At 43.0% G+C, this 25,709-nt stretch overlaps 2 protein-coding genes across 3 annotated transcripts in view; one reads left to right on the forward strand and one right to left on the reverse strand.

Annotated features, from left to right (window-relative positions):
• Positions 1-25,709, forward strand: part of cfap100 (cilia and flagella associated protein 100) — a 95,618-nt gene that overhangs the window by 57,398 nt on the left and 12,511 nt on the right. The window lies entirely within an intron of this gene.
• Positions 12,821-25,658, reverse strand: klf15 (Kruppel like factor 15). 2 transcript variants are annotated; one of them, XM_080728907.1, is made up of 3 exons: positions 25,486-25,658; positions 22,144-23,618; positions 12,821-15,224 (listed from the first exon to the last, which is right to left on the reverse strand). In XM_080728907.1, exons 2-3 carry the CDS (start codon positions 23,370-23,372, stop codon positions 15,056-15,058), a joined length of 1,398 nt encoding a protein of 465 aa, XP_080585033.1. In that variant the 5' UTR covers positions 23,373-23,618; positions 25,486-25,658; the 3' UTR covers positions 12,821-15,055. The 2 variants fall into 2 exon arrangements, with proteins under 2 accessions (XP_080585033.1, XP_080585034.1); XM_080728908.1 differs by having other exon boundaries at positions 22,144-25,658.

Here is a 25,709-nt window from a genome sequence, read left to right on the forward strand (position 1 = left end):
TTTTTTTTTTTTTTTTTAATATGAGCGCCCGTTAGCGAATTTCTAGTTATTATTATTTTTTTTTTCAATTTATTTTTTCAAACATTTTTTTTTTCTCAAATTTTTTTTTTCTCAAACATTTTTTTTTCTCAAAAATTTTTTTTTCTCAATTTTTTTTTTTTGAGAAAACATTTTTTTTCTCAAAATTTTTTTTTTCTCAAAATTTTTTTTTTCTCATCTTTTTTTTTCTCAAAAAAATCTTTTTTCTCAAAAATTTTTTTTTCTCAAAAAACTTTTTTTCTCAAAAAAATTTTTTTCTCTAAATTTTTTTTTCTCAAAAATTTTTTTTTCTCAAAAATTTTTTTTTCTCAAACTTTTTTTTTTCTCAAAAAGTTTTTTCTCAAAAATGTCTTTTTCTCAAATTTCTTTTTCTCTAAATTTTTTTTTTGGAGAATTTTCTTTTTCTCAAAAATTTTTTTTTTCTCAAAAATTTTTTTTTTCTCAAAAAACATTTTTTTCTCAAAAAAACCATCACATCGTGGCCACCCTGTACCTCAGGGATTTGTTTTCGACGAATATTTACTCCTATAGACGCAACGCGACGACCTAGAGGGGAGGCCGGCGTAGCCGGCCGACCTTCTAGTTTATTATAATTCACATTTTGGACAGGACAGCACAGAAGAGAAACAACAACAGTAAAAAAGGGCTAGTTTTGATCTAAAATAAAAGACACTCAAGAAAATTGGAAAAACCTACATTTTAGCCTAGAATGATATACTGACATTATTCTGACGTTGATACTGACATGTCCTCAGTTCATCTACCCCACATTACAACATTAATTCTGGAATGACTTCCATGGCAGTGCTCACATAGCCTGGCATGTTCATACTACGAATCACTTACTATGTGAACAGAAACAGATTCATCCTGGTTTCCAGACTAGTGCTAAATGGTAAATGGTGCATTTATATAGCGCTTTTATCCAAGGCGCTTTACATAGATTGTATTGTATTCAGATTACATTCACCCATTCACACACACACATTCATACACCGGTACGGAGGAAACCATGCAAGGCACCAACCTACTCACCGGGAGCAATTAGGGGTTCAGAGTCTTGCTCAAGGACCCTTCGACATTAACTCAGGGGGAGCCCGGATTAGAACTGGGAACCCTTCGGGAACCCTTCGTGCTCTAATAACGGTTTCTCTACCCCTGAGCTATGCCGCCCCCATAGAGTGCTCATTCATAGAGTGCTCATTCATAGAGTGCTTACACTATTTAAATTCACACTTTCTATATTTCCCCTGGTGAATCATTGTAGTTCACCACAAAGATCATCACAACCTCGTAGGAGCGTCAAAGGATCCATGACACAAAGTCTGGGTGCATCTGGAAAAGTGTGTGAAAACATATCAATCCCCAGGATTTGTGACCACGCATCCAGAAACGTTGGAGTGACGCTGGCCATATATTCCTACCATGTTTATTAGTACTGGCCAAGTTGAGAATGAAGCCAGGCACAGGAGGTTTCAGGCATCTGGCCAGGCAGGCAAGCAACAAGGAGACAAAAGGCAGAGTGTGGAGCTCTCTGTGCATATGATTGTGGTTCAAAACGCATGAGAACTAGAAATAGAATATTTTCAGTCTCACTAGCAAGTCAAATTTGATCTATACAGTACTGGTGACCACATCCAAAAAAGCGGGTTCATTGTCAACACAGAACTGTTGACCGGTTGATGAACCAGATTTGAAGGGTGACTGATCGACTGGCATCATCGCTGCTGTCGTCATTGGCTGTTTTTCCTTTGTTGGTTTTGCCCACGGTCATTGATAAACACCTAGACCTGGGGTCTGAGAGCAGAGAGGGGACATTTAAGAACATCGCCTGGCTGCACAAATATTGACCAGATCTCAAACCTACTGTCGTCATCAGCTCCAAAGAGGTCACTGGCATGAGGTTCACAATGGGGATGAGATGGATATGGACTCATACAGTAGCAGTGAGCATAGTGTTTCACCATGCATAGGTTTACACTCGGACTACTCTAAATGCGCACCACTCTTACACAGGGTGACGAAGGGTTTGACCAATATACTTTGGTCAGACAGACTGGCTAATCTCAATATGCCATCATTTGCCAGCAACCATTTATTGTGTGCCAACGCAAATTCATGCGCATAAATGTTAGCTTCAATTAATTATTTAATTACATGATATTGGGAAAACATAATAATTCTTTGTGCATGAAAGTATCCAGGAAACTTGTCTGATGAAAACCTATTGTTACGTTCTTCAGCGATGTGAATATAATGTTTTTTTTTCATATACAAGGTGCTCCAGTTTTTGCATATTTAATTATCCAAATCTAATAGACTCATGTCAGACATGACAGTTATCTGTACAAACACCCTGGTGTCGGCCAGGAGACCAGTTTTTTTCCCTACATTACATTTGTCAGTGTGACAAATTATGTAATTATCAAATATTATATCCTTATTGTGAGCTAATGTCATCATCACACGCAGTGCTTCGTCTCTGTCATTGCATAATGGCTGCTCTTTGGGACCACTGAAAGACTGATTGCTTCGAGAGAATGCTTCAGTTTCCTCGCAAAAGGACACGCTACACCCATAATGCACTTTTCCTCATATGGAAATCTTTTGGAAATAATTGTTTGGCATTTATCTATGTTGTAGCATAATTGAAGACATAACTGTTGTGGGGTTCATAAGTTAGTATGGAGGGGTGCAAGGGGGACTCATTTAACAAGAAGAATTCGTATCAGAAACACATGTCTCTGTTTTGCATAGTACATTATATTTGTAATGCTCTCCCGTTCAAGTAATTACATTAAAATTGTAACATTGTCTTGAATATTTCAACCGTAATATCAATAATATCTGAATTTGTAACAACTGATGGAGACTGTAGAAGACTGTTGGAACAGAATCTAACAGGCAGGGATATCAAAAGTCTCTGACTCATGCACACACACACGCACGCACGCACGCACGCACGCGCACACACACACACACACACACACACACACACACACACACACACACACACACACACACGGTGCACGTGTACACACAAATGCAATCACAAATGCACAGTTGCACAAAATAACTTGCACACTTGCACATTAACACACTTTCACCCTTGAAAAGTCCCCTCACAGATAGCTGACATGGCATGCTAAATTCGATGTGTGATTACACCATGTTGTGCAATTGTCACTGTCACTGTCCCTGTGCTTGTCTCTTGTTTCTTGGCCAGGGTTGAGGCTCCGTTGCATAATGGAGACAGTCTGGTTCTCTTGGCCAAATGAGGATGCAATGATTGATGGGTGACTTCTGATCTTGGTGGCCCAAACGTCACCTGACAGAATCCTAGAATTACACATAGTAGATACGCTAATTACTGTATACACACCTCAATGACCTCATACTAAAGGACCACAATGGAAACAAGCGGTACACATTTTCGCATTACCCTGTTGATTATGGTGGGTCAGATGTTTGTTACAGATGTATGCACAGTATGTGACATATGATTTTATTTCATGATCAATAACATTTAAAAAAATATAAAATAAAAAAGAAGCCTTTGTTCAGCTCCCACCCTTCTGGATTCATGAACTAAAGGTATTTTACTTATACTGTACGTCCATACAGTATACCACTTTATATTTAACAGAATTTCCTAACATATTAATATTATACCAGATTTGAACTGACACGGTTTTTAGTTGAAAAACCTGATCAGTTCAGAACAAAACTCTGACGAGTATACATAAATGAACGAGCATGTCACACTGAATGTGCATTTCGAGTCTAGGTAAGGACATCGATCCTTTTGTTTTGACCTGCTACAGTAGAGCATTGTATATTTAAACTTTCATTTAGGCCTACTATACTGCTCAGTGAGAAACAAGAAGGAACTCCCTTAGCTTGAGGTTGCTTTAGGTCCTAAAGCAACCTCAAGCTAAGGGAGTTCCTTCTTGTTTCTCACTGAGCAGTATAGTAGGCCTAAATGAAAGTTTAAATCCTAAAGTTTAGGATGAGAAGCTAGAATGCTTGGAAGCATTAAACAGTATCTGGCAACAATCAGGAAATAGCTTAAAGCAAGATTTGAACAATTAGCAAAACCCTCATGCAGTAACTGGTGTATCACAGTCACAGTGGTTGTTGTTGCGACCGTAGGTCGCAGTTACTTGCACTCCTATACTATCCAAACCTCCACCGGCCGTCCGTCTGTCCCTCCCTCGGCGGCGCGGAGACCCTACCCCTCATTTCTCACATGGCCCTCTTCTAGCGCCACCATGAGGCCGATTCTTGCTAAACAAATTTTTGGACACTGCTCCTACAATTTTTGCCCTAAAATCACGCAAATCGGTACACAGTATGTCTACACTCATGTCACCAACTTGGATCTGTCCCATATAGCGCCACCTTCAGGCCGATTTTTTAAAACACATTTTTGGACACTGCTCCTACAATCTTTGCCCTAAAATCACGCAAATCACTACACAGTATGTCTACACTCATCTCATCAACATGGATCTGTCCCATTTAGCGCCACCTTCAGGCCGATTTTTTAAAACACATTTTTCGACACTGCTCCTACAGATTTTGCCCTAAAATCACACAAATCGGTACACAGTATGTCTACACTCATGTCATCAACATGGACCTGTCCCATATAGCGCCACCATCAGGCCGATTTTTTTAAACACATTTTTGGACACTGCTCCTACAGATTTTGCCCTAAAATCACACAAATCGGTACACAGTATGTCTACACTCATCTCATCAACATGGACCTGTCCCATTTAGCGCCACCTTCAGGCCGATTTTTTAAAACACATTTTTGGACACCTACAGATTTTGCCCTAAAATCACGCAAATCGCACAGTATCTCTACAGTCATGTAATCAAAACGCATCTGTCCCATCTAGTGCCACCATCAGGACTATTTTGGAAAAACACATTTTTGGTGTAATTGTGGAGATAAGCGACCTACGGTCGCTTATCTCCCGATTAGGGAGTCTTACTGGTGTTATTGTACTGTTCAAAGTGTTGAACATGCAGGCTGCTACCTGCTGAGAGTCACCGTCAAATGCTGACTCTGAGACTCCTTTCATGATGACTTTCCTTTGTCCATCATCTGCTGTCAGCCCTTCTTTCTATTATTATAAGCCCTTGCCTTTCCCCCATCTAATATAAGCCTTGTTTGTCCTTTTCTGGATGCAACACTATATTCCAATCAACTCTGTCTCTCTCTGCCTTTATTTTTCCATCTTATATGCTGATCTCCAGTCCACAGATGTGCAACTATTATAATTGTCTGCCCGCTGAGACATCTGCAGCCCGGCTCTATTTTCAGCCTTAATCTCACTCTCACACCACATTGGAGGCCACCAGTGCACAGCACAGAGTTACATTTGTGTCTTTAATATGCAATCAAACAGAATAGATTTGAGAGCAAAACTTTTAGAACTGCAATACAACAATAAATATTTGAGGGCAAAACTTTCCTCACTGCCATCGAAATCTTTTTTGATTGCAACTACGTGTGACTAAAAATGTATAAATATGAATAATAAAAATAAATCCAAAACTTGTTTGCAATTAAATTTCAGTTTAGTTTGCAAATTAAAAAAAGTTTGTTTGCTGAAAGATGTAAGATGTAAGACACTTCTCCATTGGTCATGCAGTGTGGAGCATAGAATGGGAAACATGGGGAGCTGGGACGTGCAGAGAATGTTAGAGAGGCAGGGGCTGACATTTCTAAAAGGGCCTCTTGGTGAAAATATTGAAAATAGCAGACCTCCAAGCTGTGACGCGTTGGGAGCGTTGGGAGGCTATTGGGAGGCTATTTTTCGGTACTTATTCATGGTCTGGAGAGGGCACTTTTTACAGATGGGTAAAAGGGCAGGGGCTCAAGCCCCCTTTGATGTCTATGTGTTGAAGGCGATCAGCTTGGATGAAATCCTATCTGGAGGGGAGAGAGCAGCTGGTGGAGAAGGTGGACGAAACCCTGTCCTCCCCCCTCCCAGTGCAGCTGTGGCGTTCCTCAAGGAAACATATTAGGGCCTTATACAGTGAGTATGTTAACGACATGACATCGGCATGTGACTGCAATTTGCTTTTGTTTGAGGATGACTCTCCTGATCTCGGAAAAGCCCTTAGCTCTGAACTTGGTCGAACCTGGCTCACTGATAACAAACTATCATACTACACCTGGGCAAAACTAAACTGACTTTACTGACAAAGTGGGTGACAAAGTAATCACTAGGAAAGAAGAAATTACCTATACAGTACCTGCACTTTGTATTTTAGAGAATAATCTTTCCAGTGAAAAAATGGATTTGAGACCCGATCCCGACGGCCTTTGCAGTCTACCTGCACTATCAATAAAGGAAAAAAGCCCCCAAAATATAAAATACAAAAGGTTGCCATGTCCTCTAACGGCAATGTGACGCTGCATGCATGATTTGAGGCATTTTGTTCCAAAAATGAGTTTGGCAAAAGTCAACCTGCTTGTGGCACTATAACAGGCCAATGTGAAAAGAGTGGCATTTGTTCCTTGACCTAGTGGGAATGTGAGTGCAGAATTTCTCTGTAATCTCAAGCTGCATTCATGATTTAAAGTTGTACCATGTAACTTTTTTTATAAAACAAATCTTAAAATTGTCCTAACTGTTAAATCGCTAAAGTTTTAGAACACCCACTCTGTGAATTTCAGCCTGTAAAGCCTTCTCTATATATGTAAACTGCGATCCTTGCCGTGGACCGGATCTCGCGCCAAAATTGCGTCATCACACTACCGGCCAATCACAGCGAGGGTTATACAACTGCCGGCCAATCACAGTGCATCTTGAAGTGGGGTCGCTATGGCAGCCATATTTGTTGTCGCCCGTTTGTACCATCCCTTCTCTAGGTAATTTCGCCTACCAGGCAGGGTGAAGGAGTCCGTATCTCTGGAATTACTGAACGCACAGGAACAAGGGACCCCTCAAAAGATAGATCTCAGCGAGGTGGAGGCAGACGCGGGGGTCTGAAGGTACGAAAAACGGCCGAAAGACGCGGACGCGACCGCGGTTTGCTATAGGGCTAATGACCACTAGTTGGGCATCTTACACAGTATAGCTTTAAGTCATTTTGTTCAAAATGGACCAATCCTGCAAACTTTGCAAGCCAATGTTAGCCAATGGATTATGAAATATCGGACAGACCCGTCTTGTTCATATGACTTTAAAGATATACTGTGTACTGATTTGCGTGATTTTTGGAACAAATCTGGAGGAGTAATATCAAAAAATGTGTTTTACATAAGTCGACCTCCTGGTGATGCTATAAAAAGCTGAAAAATGAAAAGGTTTTTCCTTGGCCTCTAGGGAGTGTGCATAAAAGGTTTTACACAGATCAGTGGAATTATTGGAAAGAACACGAATCGGCCTGTTATAGCGCCACCATGAGGCTGATTTGAACATTTTGATGTGGCATTTCTTCCTGGCTTAGTAGGAATGTGTGTGCACATTCACAATTTCACGAAAATCGCACTCTTTGTTCATGATTTGAGGCATTTTGTTCAAAATTGAGCACACTTGCAAACTTTGGAAGCCAATCTTAGCCAATCAGGATGGAATATGAAAAATCTGAAAGACCTGTTTCGTTTAATGACTATAGAGATATACTGTGTACCGATTTGCGTAGTTTTTTGGACAAAATCTGCAGGAGTACTGGCTAAAAGTTAGTTTTGCAAAAATCAGCCTCCTGGTGGCACTAGAACAGGCCCATGTGAAAAATGTGGGGCAGAGGTTCTGAATTGGCATCCAGGGAGTGTGTGAGCACAGTTTAGCAGTGATAGGGCCAACGGTGCGGAAGATTAGTTGGTAACGGACGGACGGACGGACGGACGGACGGACGGACAGGGTGCAAAACATAGTCTCCCTATATGCCTTCGGCCTGGTGGAGACAAAAAGAAATCAAGATTTTTTGGCAGGATCTCCTCATTAGTCAGTAGGAATGCACTGAGGACGCTAGCGGGAGCTAGGATTCCATGTATGTTATTGTATGTCTTTAAACAAGGACCACAACAAGCTCTTTGGGCTTTTTGTGTTATCCTTTTAGCATCATTGTATAATCGTTTACATACTATTTTCAAACTGGCCATAATAAAGTATTATATCGATCAATCAATACTCACAATAGGTGGTTCTGGAAAGATCTGAGCATTGTCCACTGCCTGTGCAGTGTGCACTGATGCCAGAGTGTTTTATCTGATCTTCATATGTAGATCCAGGTGATGATAGTCAGCTCCATATATGGAGAGAGAGACGCACACAATTAAAAATTAAACTTTTCCCAAATATGGAGATGACTGACATCATAGACCACATGAGACCATATATGGGCATTCCAAGATATGGGCTTAATATCGATGACATCAGGGATCTCCATATATGGGCATAAAAGGGACAAGGGTGGAATGGTTAGCACACACACTCAAATAGGGACATGGACTGACAGATACAGAGATATGTATTTGCAAGTTCAGTGTGACTCGTGTCACGGCAACCACACTTGCAATTTCCAATTGCATCTTTCTAGTTTCTGCTAGTAAGCATAAGAGATGGCATTTAATCACTCAACTCTGATGTTGGCAAATATCTCGATCTCATTATTTTCTCCTCCATGCCTTCAAACTACAGATCAAGTTAAATGGTGGATAACCACAGTGAACCGGGGAAAGTTATTTTTCAATTTCTTAAGAATTGGACCATAGCCGCCTCTTTTTCTTTTTTTTTTTTTTTTTTTTGCTGAGGCATACAGTGTATTTACTGTTTGAATGCGGCTTTCAATCTTAACGGGTGGTTTGATTGATGATCCCACAGGACAATAGAATGTTTTGCTGAATCCAGGATGGTCTAATGCCAACTCTGGCTTTCCTTTCACCATTTGGCGATCGCACTGGGAATTCTTCAGAGCAAATTATCATTTATTTCCCCACACGTGTTATTGTTCTACCCCTGGCGGCAGACAGAGATGAAGGAGAGTGGGTTGCTGCTAGCTTGATTCCAATTGGGAAACACCACCCCACACGGTGTGACGTAAAACAAAGCAATATGGCCACCGTGCGAATATGGTCAATGTCTTCCCACAGGTCAAATTTGACAATAAGGAGTTTTAACAGTGGCACGCACACACACACACATAGGCCTACAGAGAAACACACGCACACATGCGCACACACACATGCTCGTACACACACATGCACGTACACACACACACACACACACACACACACACACACACACACACACACACACACACACTCACACACACACACACACACACACACACACACACACACACACACACACACACACACACACACACACGCACACGCGCGCGCGCGCGCACACCACCGCAAATGTGTAATGGCACACAGATGTGTTCCTAGCCCTTGGCTCGCCAAAGAGGATATCCTGATGATTGCTTGGTTTACCTGCCAAATCTTCACAGAAACAGCACAAGAGAAATAACACAGAGACATGGTGCAGATGAGAGCATTATTCACATTCGCATCCTTGAACTTCTTGAACCTATTAGAGAATGTTCCAGCCGATGGACTCAGACACGTTTCTATGTTGACAACATAGCCATCATTACTGCAGGAGAGGCTTGATATGGAACAGAAGACTGTCCAATAAGGGAACATACATGTAGGAACAAACTTGGAGGTTCATTAAAAAGTCATCGTTTAACTTTGCCTCTGTAACGTTGCTATTATTGCACTCACAACGGAAGTAATTATTTGGGGGGGCGTCCAAGCACTGGTACAAAATGTCTCATGGATTCAAGGACATTGAGACATAATTATGAGAATAATGGGCAGAAGAGCAACCCGAATCCAACCATCTGCCATTGCCAGCAGTGTATAATGTCAAAGAATAATGAACAAGACGCAACAGCAGAAAGGTAATTATGACATTGTGATAAATGTATCCACTGCGTGCCTATAACCGCTGTTGTTTCATATAACCAAGCAGAGTTTTCAGGACTCTGAAACGATAGCATAATTAACCCGGTTCCCAAAACAAGTCAAAGGAAACTTCACTGACAGCAGTGTAACTATAAGCAGTCCTTTATGCCCCTACCATGTATGTTATTTTCAATTTGTCATTATTTTCAATAAAGTATTCAAATTCCTTCATGCCCATTTGCCCTGGCCTGATAATAATCTGCAATGTGGAGGAGTGTGCCCCAAGTCAAGAAAGTCTTAAGCAAGGTGTTCATAATTTACTTGACTTCTGAAAGGGCTGTCGTAATGGGCCCTCATTAGAGCTGTGAACAGATTATGCAGGTGTGCTTCATGTGGTGGTGGACCTGTCCAAAACAAACTAGGAGGAAGCAGAAGGATCACTGAGTTTTGTTTGTGGCTTGAACCATTGTCCCATTATTTCCCCACTAATAGGATATGGGGGTTCCCTGTGGAGAACTGGTTTATCTGCAGTTTGAGGAATCGGAACCCCAGCTTGTTTGGGCATTGTTATCAATACAAAGACTCACATGATGTTTGCATGTACATCGAGGCACACACATGCTGTATGTGCACACACACACGCACGCACGCACGCACGCACACACACACACACACACACACACACACACACACACACGAACGCACGCACGCACGCACGCACACAGCACAGCAAGCACAGCACAAAACTCCCTCTCAACATCCCCCATGCTGCATCTGCCCTCGCGCCTCTACAGACTAAATGATGGATTAAGGAAATTGTACTTCAGCTCCTGACAACTGAACTCTCCACAGCTACCCAAAAACTGTTAATCATGCTCAGCAATCTACTTTGTCCTGGCTCACTGAACTGAATACAAACATAAAACACCTCTTGCCATCGACATGTAACCTTGAGGCTGTCTGAACACCATAAAGCCAGCGGGAACACTGATAAGATACTGCATGTGTACGTATAGTTTCCCGTATATGGCACTGGATGTTATGGAGTCTGCTATATGGGGTCACAGAAACCTGTGTCCTCCTGAGTACACAGACAAAAAAACAAACAGCAGGGGACTCGAGCTGCTTTAGGTTTGTTCTCAAAGTAGTTGACACGTGTATGAGCACCCCACTCTCTAAGTAGAATTTAAAATAATTACGTTCATTATCAACGTGTTTTTAACTTCTTGGTTTGGTTTTAATTTATTTTAGCCAGTGCCTCTTTTTTTTCAGACTGTTTGAGCACACAATCATCCAGAATGTCACAGGTTGGGAAATAGTTAATTCCGTTTGGGCAGATGGTAGTGGCTGCTGGTGAAGTTAAAGTATGGGGCTGTGTGTTTGGCAATGCCGATTACTGCAAATACTTTGAAATGTTTGTGTGAGTTGGAAGACATTGATTAAGATAGTTACATCAGCCCTGTGTGCACCGGGCCTCAATATTCCATGACCTAAACCAGGTGTGTAGGAGGTATAGCTTCATGTCTGTAAGTGGATGTCAAGGTAAACGCTACCACAGAGGGGGACGTCATATGGGATGGATTAGCTGTTGCTGCTGCCCAGCAAACCACCCCACCTCCCAGCTCCCTATGATCACAAATAACTGCCCAAATTGATGTGCACTCACGCATGTGCGCGCACACACACAGTCACGCGCACGCACGCGCACGCACGCGCACGCACGCGCACACACACACACACACACACACACACACACGCACACGCACACGCACACACACACACACACACACACACACACACACACACACACACACACACACACACACACACTCACACTCTCGCTCTACCTCATTATCCAGGTACAAACTGTAAACCACATCCCTCTTCGATTGCTAAGCCACAGCCATTACTCAGTTAGGCTTAGTATTTTCAAGACACCCTGCTCCATCATCTTAAAATCAGCTTGACACTCTCCTTATGCTCAGTGACTCAGCAACTTTTGCATATGGCACATTAGATGCAGTGATGACTGTTGCCTCCCTTGGATGTGTCAGCTGTGCTGCAAGCGGGGCGGCAGTCTAAATGGAAATTATGGAAATTGTACGGCTGCAAATCTAAAATGATATATTATGTATACTGTGTATTACTCAATAGCATGGCTTGTATGTTCAGAATATATGTGTGTTCTGAAACGGTCCATGTACTGTACCGTTGTTCTCCACAGAATACTAGGAAATGTGGGGAGCTGGCTGGCTGCAGCTAGGAGAATACATGTCTAGAAAGCAGCCCCTAGCTAATCAGTAAGTGTTACAGCCTGTTGGATTCACATGATGGCTAGTTCACATGCTTTCGTAGCTAAACCGTAGGATAATTACCACAACACACAAGGGGCTTGTAATACTTGCATGCAAAGATGTATAGCAATTGTACCTGTCTAAAATCAAGTTTGAGATTGCATGTGCTCACAGCGAGTTCATGGGAAGGGTGAACCTGTTAAACCTTAACGAGTTTGCACTATAATTCAGAGACGTACTTTATCCAGGGAACCAAGACCCCTGCTTCAAAGAATAGGGTGCCAACTGCTTTAACAAAAACATGGCAACTTGCTGTGACAGGTAATTTGTAAAACCTATTGTTCTTGGCTAAACTATACATATCTTAACTTACTTGGTATGACTGACATTACCGCACTGCAGTTGTAATGAATTATATGTTCCCCTCTGATGCAAATGTATGTGCCAAGGTTTCTCAGCATATGCAGTGCAGTAACAAGTTGGGAGAAATACAATGACAAATTAATAAAACATGTACGCAGACGCACACATTTCTTTTAACTTTTATTTGTAAATGCATCTTGGGTAGAACAAAGAAAAATATATAATATATTCATATGTCCTGAAACGTTATGCTATGTACACATTTAGTGTTTACACTAGAAATCTTTCACAACCATCGACTTTTAAGATATTGGTATCAGAATAGTCTTTTGTGTGTTCTTCAGCTATGTAGCTATATGTACACTCATATTTACATACATTCATAGGATGTGATAAAACACCTGTGTTCAAACAAGCATTCAGAAATTCAAAAATTGAATGAAAGGAATGATGTACAATATTGTGTACCCCTGCTTCTTGTTGTTGATGATGAACATACATGAATTATGCATGGACGGTGATCCCACATCACTGCATATTCACAACAGGGCATGATATACATAGCAATGTTCAAGAGCAAACAGGATATTAAAAAAAAAAAAAAAAAAGGAGAGAGACAACTTTGTCATGGCCTCACAAGGGGATACTGGGACTACATTTTCCAGAAGACCATTCTTCTGGCTATTCAGCACCGTGGTGTGTTATTTTTGTTCACTCATGTGTCCTCAATGTTAATGTACTGTCAACGGAGGGCGGAAGGCTCATGGGCGTATTCCAGTAACAGGTTAACATAGGTGAGGCAGATCGTGTGTGACTTCATTAGCATAATAATAATAATAATAATAATAATAATAGGAAATTGAGACATTCAGTTTCATGGCTGTTTCATTATAAGGGGGTTGCATTGCATGGCAACACTTGTGATTATGAAACTAGAAACCACTTTACAGTCACATGATACTGCATCAAAAATAGATTATTGATAAGTACATGATTTTCTTTTTACATCCATTTTGGCTCTCCGGTAAGGATGCTGCGATAGGATAAGGCCAGAAAAGTGACAAATACGACCAAGAAAATATACATGAACTTTTAGATAAAAATAACAAAACATAACACTGATCAGAAGGCCGGTTTAACAATCATTACTGTGCGCTTAAATTATAGTTTGTGTTTCACTTTTGCATTTCTTGTGTTGCTCTATACGCCCCCCATCTCCTCCTTGTGTCAATCTTAGCAGGTTTACAAAGTTGCTCTAAAACTCCAGAGTAGCTCCCACTAGCTTATAATGACATTTTCTTACTCTGCTATGATATCAGTAGTTCATGTCCACATATTACATATATTTCCCTGCCTTTCACTTGTGCATCAACATTTAGCTGAATGACAAAGGCATTTCTTCTAAGGCCCAATCCGCAAGTCCAAAAGAATGCCATTCTACGTCCCCAAGTACTGTAGCTATGTTCATTTGAAACAGAAACTCTTCTTGTGAGTGATATTGTGGGGCTACGTGATTGCAAGCCATGACCGGTGGAGAGTTATTGTCTGCCGCTGCAACCGTAGCCTAGAGTACATAACTCTCCCTGCTGATGGGACTGTTGTAATACTTCAAATGACTGTGGGACTTAAGGACTGGGCCTCTAACCTCACTGGGAGAAAGTCACAAGGCAGAACCAAACGGAGTCAGAGCTTCAGGAGAAACCTCAGCCTGACTCCCTAACGATTGCATAAGATGAGGAATGTCCAAGACATTGGCAGCTTTCGAAAAGATAGAAGGCAGTTGTTTTTGTCCAGGTATAACACAGACACAAGGCTATAACCAAAGCAATCACATAACTTGGATTGAATGAAAATAAGCTTATCTTATCTTATCTTCCGCTGGCACAGAAGATAAAAAAAAAAAAAAAAAAGAAAAAAACAGAACTGAAAAACGAACACAAGGAGTACAACATACAAAAGCACCAACAGCAACAACAACCTTTAGCAACATTGAGAACAGAGACAATATGAACTCTGTCGGGTTTCTTTTTTACAATAAATTAGAATGTCACTTCTGAAAATGCATGGCGTGCTCATACATACACATATTCATCCACTCCACCATTATCAAACTCACAATATCTCATACGCACGCATGTAAACACATGCCACAGGAACACACACACACACACACACACACACACACACACACACACACGCACACACACACGCACACACACACATGTGCACACACGCACGCACGCACGCACACACACACACACACACACACACACACACACACACACACACACACACACACACACACAGACACACACACACGCGCACACACATGAGCACACATGTGCACACACGCGCACACACACACACACACCGTGCTTCCCTTGGCCTATGTCAATGTGAGAGTGATCCCAGTGAGGGTTCAGTTCGCAGCACGGACTGTCCGACTGCTTCGTGGAAATCGGTGTACTTTGATGTGTTTTGACAGGTGGTCACTGCGGGCAAACTTTTTCTCACACACGGGACACTGGTAGGGCTTGACCCCCGAGTGGGACCGCCGGTGTCGTGAAAGCTCATCTGACCGAGAGAACCTGGGGAACACACAGACAGAAGGAAGAGGACAAGACATTAACATTTGGCAATAACAAGAAGTAACAACACAAAGATATCACAAGAATATTTAATAGGCATGTCTTTTGATGACATTTTCATAGTGGTGGAAAGCACTGTCTAACAGTGTATTTTTGTCTACTAGTAAAATAAAAGAAACTGGATGTGATAAAAAAAAGCATTTATCTGTAGAATAAACACATTATTTGTATTTCAGGTTAAGGATATCTTAAAGCTTTCATCTTGACACGTATCACCTTTGGCCAGCTTGTTAAAACCCCTGCATACTGCAATCATAGGCGAAACCTTGATCTCTCCACAGCTCTCACTCTGTTATTTTGTATTCAATGCTGGCAGCTCCCCCGTTTCCCAAAGCACACACAATAGCTGAAGACAGGTTCTTTTCATGCCTAACGTTTACTGCCTAACTCCCGGACCAAATAATTGATACTGTACTAGTGTTCGTAGACTAAAACTAGGTGAAAAATGTTCATCGACTACATTATTTCACTGACGAAAACGGAATAAAATGTCCACTAAATGTATTAACTATTCTGTCAAAAAATAAAAAATAAACTAAAGTGTTAAGGTGGAGAAGAGGTCCAGTAGAACTAAGACAAGTAATGTTATGCTTTATGCTTAACATATGCTTGCATATGGTTGCATTCAGGTGTCACATCGGAAATAGCCGATCTACAAGCTCACACCGCCTCACAGTGCAACGCGTTGTGAGCTTGTAGATCTGCTATTTCCAGCACGCCAGCTATCTATTAACTCATTGAGTGCCAGCGCCCTCTAGGGGCCATAGAATGCCAGCGCATCTCTCATAGGCGAGCGCTTTAGCTTCCAGGACCTCACCTTCCAGGACCTCACGTGCTCACGTTCATGCACGTCATGGAAATGTCCCGGATGATAATGCTAACAGAATGGCTATTCCCATTTTGTCATCTAAAAGATCATTTTAGGGCGATTTCGCCGTAAATAAACCTCGCGCCGCTTCCCTAAAGACACAATCCAGAGATATAAGCCTTCAAAGATTGGTCTTTCATTGGATTAGGCGGAGATTGGCGATTTCGTTCGCAAATAACGTCCGGCCGGGACGTTGTTAGCTTTCGGCTAGTAGCTAGAAAAATCAGGCCAGGCTTCAGAAGGCCTCTTATCATTTTATTCCATTTCATTAAATATCCCGGACTAGTTCGGGATAGGCACCCTGGAATACGTCGCGCCGCCTACAAAGAACATTGGGTGAACATTGGGGGGGGTCTAAACTTTATTTTAAACCATTTTCAATGGAATAAATCGTCGGAGCATCTAGCGTAGCTCGTTGGCTAGCGCTGGGCGAGCCGGGACCACCCACGTTGCTCCAAGCAGCTCGGGGTAAGTAAAATAGCAAATAAAAAATTGTTTTTGATCCCGAATATCCCGAACTAGTTCGGGATAGGCACTCAATGAGTTAATAAGGCATTACGATGCCATCATGGCTCACTAAAATACATTTTGGTCGACTAAAATCATATAATGGTTTCTTCCCAGGCAGCAACCTAATGACATTGTATGTACCCAGACTTGCTCTGTAGCCCAAATCTTCGTGAGCAAACTGACAAGATGATGAAACGACGCAATCTTGTCTTGTAATTAAGCAGCAGCAGAGCTGGGAGTGAAACTCATTCCAATATCTATCATCTGAAGATAAAGCATGGCTTTTACCGAAGCGGTGAGAATTGTTATGACCCACAGAGATAAAAAGGAATATTTAAGTATTTTAAGGATCACCTTGTCACTATAACACCAATTACTCAATAAATTGATAGCTAATTTCAATAAAGTAAGTACTTGCATATTGAAGTACGACTGACTGTAACAGGCAGATATACAACTAGACGCCTCAGGGCGACATGCAACCTCGCAGAGGTCGCCCCAATTCTTGGCCATCTGGCCAGTCATGTATATCGGACCAGTTACCCATATATGGAGACCCCTTGTACCCATATATGGAGATCCATGTACTGTATATAGAGATATGCTGTGAGAGCCCAAACATGCTTACTCAGTTATTCGTTATGTGAAGGTCATATGATGTCTATGACATCTGACATCATACCCTTTTATGCCCATAGATGGAGATCCCTCTCTGTAGAACCAGCCGTTAGGCATGTGGTATGTGGCCGGTGTGGCCTCCATATATGGACATTCCCATATGAAGTCCTGTTAGATATGGGCTTAATATTGATGACATCAGGGAACTCCATATATGGGCATAAAAGGGATTCTGTTAGTGTGACATCACAGTGAAGCGTGATGTCAGAGCTGATGATTTTACTGTGTAGCTGAATTATAGTGAAGTTGTGTTGTCTTTCAGTCTAAATAAACATACTTTGTAGAGTGTCCGATGAGTATGATGGAGTGCATGAGATTGGATGCTTCTCTTGCCTTCATGCCTTGCTCCATTATTCCCTCTCTCTGTGTGTGTGTGTGTGTGTGTGTGTGTGTGTGTGTGTGTGTGTGTGTGTGTGTGTGTGTGTGTGTGTGTGTGTGTGTGTGTGTGTGTGTGTGTGTGTGTGCGCGCGCGCACACACGTACGTGCGTGTGCGTGGGCTTACTACTCTCAAAAGCTCTACTGAGAGAATACCTGGCTTCATTCCTATCAGCCTGAAAGCATGTCATACAGTACTGCCCTTGGTGGCATTATATTGACAGCACACATCTATAGAAAATACCTTTTTGATTGGATTCTCTGGCAGGAATAGGTATAGGTCATGCATATCGTCACTGTCGGGCAGAAACCTTGTACTGTATCTCCAAGTTTCAGCTTTGTACTTTTTTTCGTAAATTAAAACCCTGCTTCATCATACAAGGCTGTTGCATAAGACTAATGAAAATAGCAGATCTACTGTCAGCACACAACACCTCGCACCAGATCATCTATTATCACTATTTTAAATCATTTTTAAAATGATGAATACAAAACGGTTTTGGACATACAAGGTTTCCATTCGACAACAACAATATGAGACGCTGTGCACTATATCGCCGATGTCGGGCATTAACCTTGTATCTTCATACCTTGTCTCAAGTTTATTATTATCACGTTTTGGACATACAAGGTTTCCGCCCAACCTCGACGATATGCAGTGTACACGTTCCACCACGTTTAGCTGTGCAGTGCTGTGCAATACTGTACAACACAGTGCTTACTGTATTGTGAGCGCTTACTGCCTCCAGCCTAAACCTTGAGAGATTTGTCTGTGTCCTTTCATGCAGCATGGCAGCCTGGACGTTCCTAGCTCACAGTCATGGTAACTATTCAACACTTAGCCTTTGTTCCCTCCACTTCCTCACCGCTGCTCCCTTCATGTGATTGTGTGCAAAACTGAAACAGGCCTCTCTCTCTTTTCACTCAATCTGTCTCTCTCTCTCTTCCTTCTGTACTTTTCCCCCCGCCTGTCTCAGATAGTCTCTGCACCTCGCTTCGTTCCACGACTTCTCTCACAAACACACACATACAAGCACACAGGGACATGCAGAGAATGTTACAGAGGCAGGGGCTGAAGTTTCTAAAAGGGCCTTTTAGTGGAAATATCGAAAATAGCAGACCTCCAAGCTCACAACTCGTCGCAGCGCGACAAGTTGTGGCTTGGAGGTCGGCTATCTTCAGTACTTGAGACCACATTAAACTAAGTATAATCAAGTGAATACTGGACATGTGGCATAACAGCATGGATTTCTACACAGAGAGGGCAATTCTTTCAACAAGAGATGATACATTCAAGTTCATGAGAGTTTGAATGAGGTAATTCTCTTAAATGCTGCCTTCAGGTATGGAATGGAACGAGGCCATTTGCATTTCTTTCACTATAGTAAAAAACTGCATTCATGGTCTGGAGAGGGCACTTTTTACAGACCGATATAAGGGCCGGGGCTCAAGCCCCCTTTGATGTCTATGTGTGCACATGCCTGCAAGCACACTCACACGCGCACACATGCACGCGCACACACACACACACAGCGCGCGCGCGCACACACACACACACACACACACACACACACACACACACACACACACACACACACACACACACACACACACACACACACACACACACACACACACACACACACACACACACAGAGTCTGTCTGTCTTTCTGTCTGTCTGTCTGTCTGTCTGTCCGTCTCTCTCACTCTCGTTTTCGGCCAAAATAAATTCTGTCGTTTGTATTCAGATAAGAGCACTTTGTTAGTGTGGGATGCATGGATAACTACTGGACAACTACTGCACACATTTCACTGGCTCCCTCATGTATTGAGACATGCTTGCACAGCATTACAAATACACGGAAAGTGGCAGGTTGCCAGATTGGTACCAAAGTCATTGCAAATGGACCGACACTGGGCTTTTAAAGGAATACTATTGAATCCCCACTACTGTAGTGTACATGCATGTAAAAGAAGCCTATAAATGATTGAATGGATTATCTGAGCAGCAGGCACGTGCACACATAGACATCAAAGGGGGCTTAACCCCCTGCCCTTTTATCCATCTGTAAAAAGTGCCCTCTCCAGACCATGAATGCAGTTTTTACTAAGGTGAAATAAATGCATATACCGTTACCATGCCATACCTGAAGGCAGCATTCAAGAGAATCGCCTTGTCCAAACTCTCCTGAACTTGAATGCAGAGTCTCATGTTGAAAGAATTGCCCTCTCTGTGTATAAATCAAACATCGAAAATAGCCGACCTCCAAGCTCACAACGCGTTGCAGTGCAACGCGTTGTGAGCTTGGATGTCTGCTATTTCCGAGATTTTCACCAAAAGGCCCCTTTAGAAGTGTCAGCCCCTGCCTCTCTAACATTCTCTGCATGTCCCTGCTGAGCAGACTCCTTAAAAATAATTAATGAACTATAGGGACACATTTTAAAGTGCTCATGCACAGGTATACAAACTCCTGGAAACATACCACCTGCATGGATGAATAGACACATGCATACAGATTAAAACTAACACCATGTCGGAACATACCACTTGTATCTTGTCAAGTGTGTGTGGAGGATCTTATATAAATCATTTCCCAGTCAAAGGCTTTCAGGCAAAGGTCAAACTGTCACTCTCACTGTCTGTGACCCCATGTCCTCAGGAAACCAGCGAGCTGAACGCTGCTCTGAGTTTCACTTTTGTGCTAATAATGAACATTAACACAGACGATATTGAGTGCAACAACTGCTACAGCTGTAAAGAAATCCAATGTCTGTCTTTCTCGGTGACATTACTGAGTTGCAATTAGATCCAGCACCAAACTATTCGAGTCTCACTAAGACTGAGATACAGAAACACATGCATGAACGCACATACGCACGCACGCACGCACACGCACACGCACACGCACACACACACACACACACACACGTGTGCAGCCACAGCACAGCTGTTGAGTCACAACAGGAGGTGCCCAAGTTGTGCCCATGTGACTTGGCCCCCATGACGCTCCGTCCTAGATTTAGTTCACACCAGCAGAAAAATGACACCTCTGCTATTCTCGCATGCCACATATCACCACCTGACAGACAGCATGATTCTCCAAGTGAACACGTTTATTTATTGTTTCAATTAACCCTTTGGAGGCAGTTAATAGGCAGTAATTAATTCGTACAGAGGTACGGTTTACAATGACTGTTAAAGGGATAACGCAAGAAGCCCTGTGGTGCTGTGTATTTAATTCATTAAGAGAAAAATTGTGGTTGATTGTTTTGTTCTTCTTGGGCGCCCGCTGGCCTACTGGTCCAAGCGCATACCACTTAGGCATTGCCACATAGGCATGGATGCCTGGCGGCGTCGCCGGTTCAATTCCCGATCCGGACGACCTTTGCCGTGTGTCACTCGCCATCTCTTCCCCATTTCCTGTCAATTGTTTTGTTCTTATTTTTATTCCAATTTCTAAATCCTCCGAGAGATATCAGTTCCCTCTCACTATATCTGATTATAGCGGTCTTCAAATTATTCCCAAAGTGTTTAGAGTCAGTAAACATTTGCCTCTTCAGTAATTTACTGACAGGCATGTTAAATTAAAGAGTTGCTTTGCATCTTCCTCGGTGGTGTTATCGCTCTGTGCTGAGGGGTGGAGTGTAAAACAGGAGAATGAGGGAGGGTGTCTGCATCTCTGCTCCAGGGATCACTTTCAAGCCCCTTGGCTGGTGCTAATTGTTGAACCCCCCCACCCCCACCCCCACCCAAAGATCAGTCAGTTCAAATGTCAAACTTTGCACCAGCCTTGGTTCCCAAGAGTAAACTAATTTGTGACACTGACAGGAGGTTAAGTCATGCATATTGGTGGTGTGATGCTCAATCTGACACAATAATAACAAACCTTTAAACTGTTATGTAACCAGTGGTATATATGACTCAATCTCTGAAGTGCTTAACTATGAAGATAAGAAAAACTCATAAAAAGGAGGCATAGGATACAATTATGGCAACTTTTATTGCCAGTGATTATTGTAGCAGCTACATGTCTGTGTTTTATGGCCCGTCACCCAATGAGCCGATTTGTTTGTGCTAAACTACACATTCATTCATGCTTTATGAGTGTAACTATGGCAGACTCACCTCCATCCACAACCATTCATGCTTTATGAGTGTAACTATGGCAGACTCACCTCCATCCACAACCATTCATGCTTTATGAGTGTAACTATGGCAGACTCACCTCCATCCACAACCATTCATGCTTTATGAGTGTAACTATGGCCGACTCACCTCCATCCACAACCATTCATGCTTTATGAGTGTAACTATGGCAGACTCACCTCCATCCACAACCATTCATGCTTTATGAGTGTAACTATGGCAGACTCACCTCCATCCACAACCATTCATGCTTTATGAGTGTAACTATGGCAGACTCACCTCCATCCACAACCAGGCCAGTTGCAAGCAAAAGGCTTCTCCCCTGTGTGCCGCCGCAGGTGGGCCTTCAGGTGGCTGCTCTTGGTATACATCTTGGTGCAGCCGGGAAAAGTGCATTTGTGCATTTTGATGAGGTCCGCAACCGGGTTCTTTTGGAACTTCTGCCCTCCGACGAGAATCCCCGCTCCCTGGCCGGCTGACCCGTCCCCGAGCCCATGCGGCTTGGCAGCAATGGGCACTGGTGCAATACGTACAAACTTAGAGGAGAGGTTAAGGCTGGTGGACTGGGGGAAGATCTGGGGGACCAGGGCAAAAGTCTGGCCCTGGATGTTGACCAGCAGCTGCGCTATTTTAATGTCCGAGGCGGGGGCAGGCTGTGGGGTCTGGGCTACCGGGGTGAGAGGTGTCGCCGTGGGCTCCTGCTTTATCTGAATGGGTTGGAGCTGGAGGATGACCGGCATCCCACCACTCCCACTGTTATCACCGCTCTCTGGCGACTGAGGCTTGCTAGCTGACATCTTCTTGGCCCCATCATGCATCGTGGCCCCTGTGTTGGATTCGTGCGTTGGGGTGACAAGTGCTGTTTTGGTCTCGGTGACGGCAGTGTTGGCAGTGGGGACAGTTTGATCTGAATGGCTGGTCTCTGTCTCCGGCCTGGGCCCAGACGATGCCTCCCTGCACAGCCCCAGGCCAACGCCCTGCAGGCCCAGCACTTCTTCCAGCCCCAGCCCCGGCGCCTCCTGTTTCATGGTGATCACGTCCATGTTCTCCTCCAGGAACTCCTCGATTTCCTCCAGCGTGGGCTGGAAGGACGCTCCGAGTGGATCCTCCATTTCCACGCCGGACCAGATGGGGAAGTCTAAATGTTCCTCTTTCATGGTCTCCTGGCTGGTCGGCGCGTCCCTCCTCGAGTCCCAGAGGAACGTGGGAAGCGGCGTGGAGGACGTCGCCCCAGTGCCAAAGCCCAAATTGCGGCTTAGCAGGTAGTCCAGGACGCTGTCCTGGCTCTCAGCACTGGAGTTGCTGCCATAACTGGAGCTGAGAACCTGGGAGTCTGGGCTTGAGCATGAGCGAGGGCTTGATGACTCACTCAGGTCATCCTCAGAAAAGGGTGAGGGCATTACCTGATAGGCCCCCGAGTCGGTTACCATGTTAGATAGATGGTAGGCTGGCGGGGAGCCACTGTACAGCAGAAAGGTCTCCTCGCTCACAGGAAAATTGTCTACCATCCCTGGCTAGGGCCAAAAAACTTGGTCTTTCTTGTCCCTAAATAACCAAATTTTAAATCTTTGTTAGTTCGTTGAAGGGAGAACTATTCCTTTTGCTGCTGAGACAGCAGGACCAGATGAACCCTGAGAGGGTTTGGCATCAAGGTCACTCTTCACCGTCAGGAAAGATAGCGAGACACCTGTTGTTCTCCCTCAGGATGGAAATGTAAGCGGGAGCGGAATTCAAGGTCTCCAGGCAGGATAAGTCTAAACAAGAATAAACAAAGATAGAGAAGATGTCTGATAATATAATTTTCTTGTGCCCCCCCCCCTCCCACCACAGGAAAAAAAACATTAATAAAAGCCACCTACGGTATAAATACATCAAATAAAATTGTGCATTGTTCATTTTCAAGTTCAATGAGGGTGCCTTTTAAGCGAGCGCCACTCCATTAGGCCTACTGTCAGTCACAACCAAATATAAAAACATTACATGACAATTGACACAGTACTTACTACTTGCTTATACTGCACATGACATGGTCACCTTACTACTGTATGGTAGCTTATCGTCACTGTTGGGCAGAAACCTTGTAGGCTATCTCCAAGTTTCAAATTTGTATGTTTTTTCATAAAGTAAAGCCCTCGCTGTGCGAGGCGTTGTGTGCTTGTAGATCGACTGTTTTCACTAGTTTAAATCATTTTTAAAATGATAAATACAAAATGAACGGTTTTGGACATAGGCCTACAAGGTTTCCACCCGACAACGACAATATATGATCTTCATTATTTGTCAACTTGTCATAAAAGCCTATAAGCAGCATCATGTTGTCTAGTGTTAATGACACAATAATATCACAAGCTTCCTCAGCTAATGGTCAAAATGAAAACAGGATGTAAAGTCATTTCCCATCCATTTCGCAATTAACATGCTCATAAATCAGAATTCATAAATAGGTTATTTCCATGTGCTAGGGAGCATCGGTCAGGGTCATCCCCCTTCCAGGGGCCCCTAGCCTGAGTGACCGGCAGTAACCCTAAAGAGACTGTCAACATTATAAACACAATACACCGCGTGGGGCAGCCATGAGCAACATGGTGCATGCACTCACTCCTAACGGGCTCCACTCACTGCATAAATCAGTGGTTCTCAAACTTTTTCATGTCAAGGACCCCCAAATTGACACTTATTAGCCCACGGACGCCCATTTGAAAAGATATGCTGGGGACCCCCAAAAGAGATGATTTTTACAGCCCCAGCATTGATTCCCAACCATATTTTTTATTTCAAGGACCCCCAGGCTACAGATCAATGGGTCCATTTGGTTGAGTTACAGACGCATATGGGTCCATTTGGTTACTAGCTGGGGACCCCCTGGAACTCCATCAAGGACCCCTGGGGGTCCCCGGACCCCACTTTGAGAACCAATGGCATAACTCTCCTGCTCGCTGTTTAGGACCATTAAGTTAAAAAGCAGTAAATCACACTTGTGCAAATTATTGTATTTCATCTGGAGATGGAAAACCCTAGGCTACAGCATGCGGTTCGTGTTGTGAATTCGTTCATTTTGCAAGCTTTTTAAAAATGTATTTGTAAAGTATATGTTATTCTTTATTATTTTACGGGATCAGGGCCTGTTTATCTAAAACAAAACAATTGTGAGTTTATGCATGTCCACTTCACTGCATAATCGCATACAACTATAAAAAACAAAGTAGGCTTACTGAACTAAAATTAAACGATCGCATTGACAAAAAGTATTACAAAAAATCAATTAGGCTATAGGCCTAAGTATAAAAGATAAAACCTCATTCATTCCCCCCAAAAATGCATTCATTTATACATTGAAAGAATTGCAGCAGGTGTTCACAAACGTATTTATACTGAATAATGGGTCCTGTCCATATGCTAATTTAATGAGCCAAAAGGTCCAGCAAGCCCCTTGGACAGGACGCAGGACGCGTGAGTAAGCGCTGCTCGATCCTGCCACAACGTAAACATGTTTTCGTCCAGCAGGCTCTGCGCTGCGTGCTGCAGCATATGGCAGAAGAGGGGAATCGCACACCCAACATTAATTCACAACAAAAAATAATATCTACATATCCTTGCTCAAATACACATCTCCGAACTCACCTTGCCCCGACAGTAAAATAGAATCCCAAATGCAACGCAGCGCGTTAGTTTATCCTTTTGCAGACGACTGGTAATCTATTACTAATGCATGATTTGCCCTTGAGACTCGCCATGCAGCAGCGATCAGACTGAGGAGCAGCGAGGCAGTGGAGTTGTACTATATTACCATCACATGACTGCTGGCTGCGTGTGCGCCTGCTACACAGGAGTGGAAATAAAGAGGC

Source organism: Nannobrachium achirus, assembly GCF_963921795.1.
Source record: "Nannobrachium achirus genome assembly, chromosome: 6".
Lineage (NCBI taxonomy): Eukaryota > Metazoa > Chordata > Actinopteri > Myctophiformes > Myctophidae > Nannobrachium > Nannobrachium achirus.

Coding starts and splice junctions, on each gene's coding strand:
- klf15 (XM_080728907.1), bottom strand. CDS start 23,372: ATGGTAGACAATTTTCCTGTGAGCGAGGAGACCTTTCTGCTGTACAGT. Junction 15,225..22,143: donor TGGCCTGGTTGTGGATGGAG/GTGAGTCTGCCA, acceptor TGTGTTCCCCAG/GTTCTCTCGGTCAGATGAGC.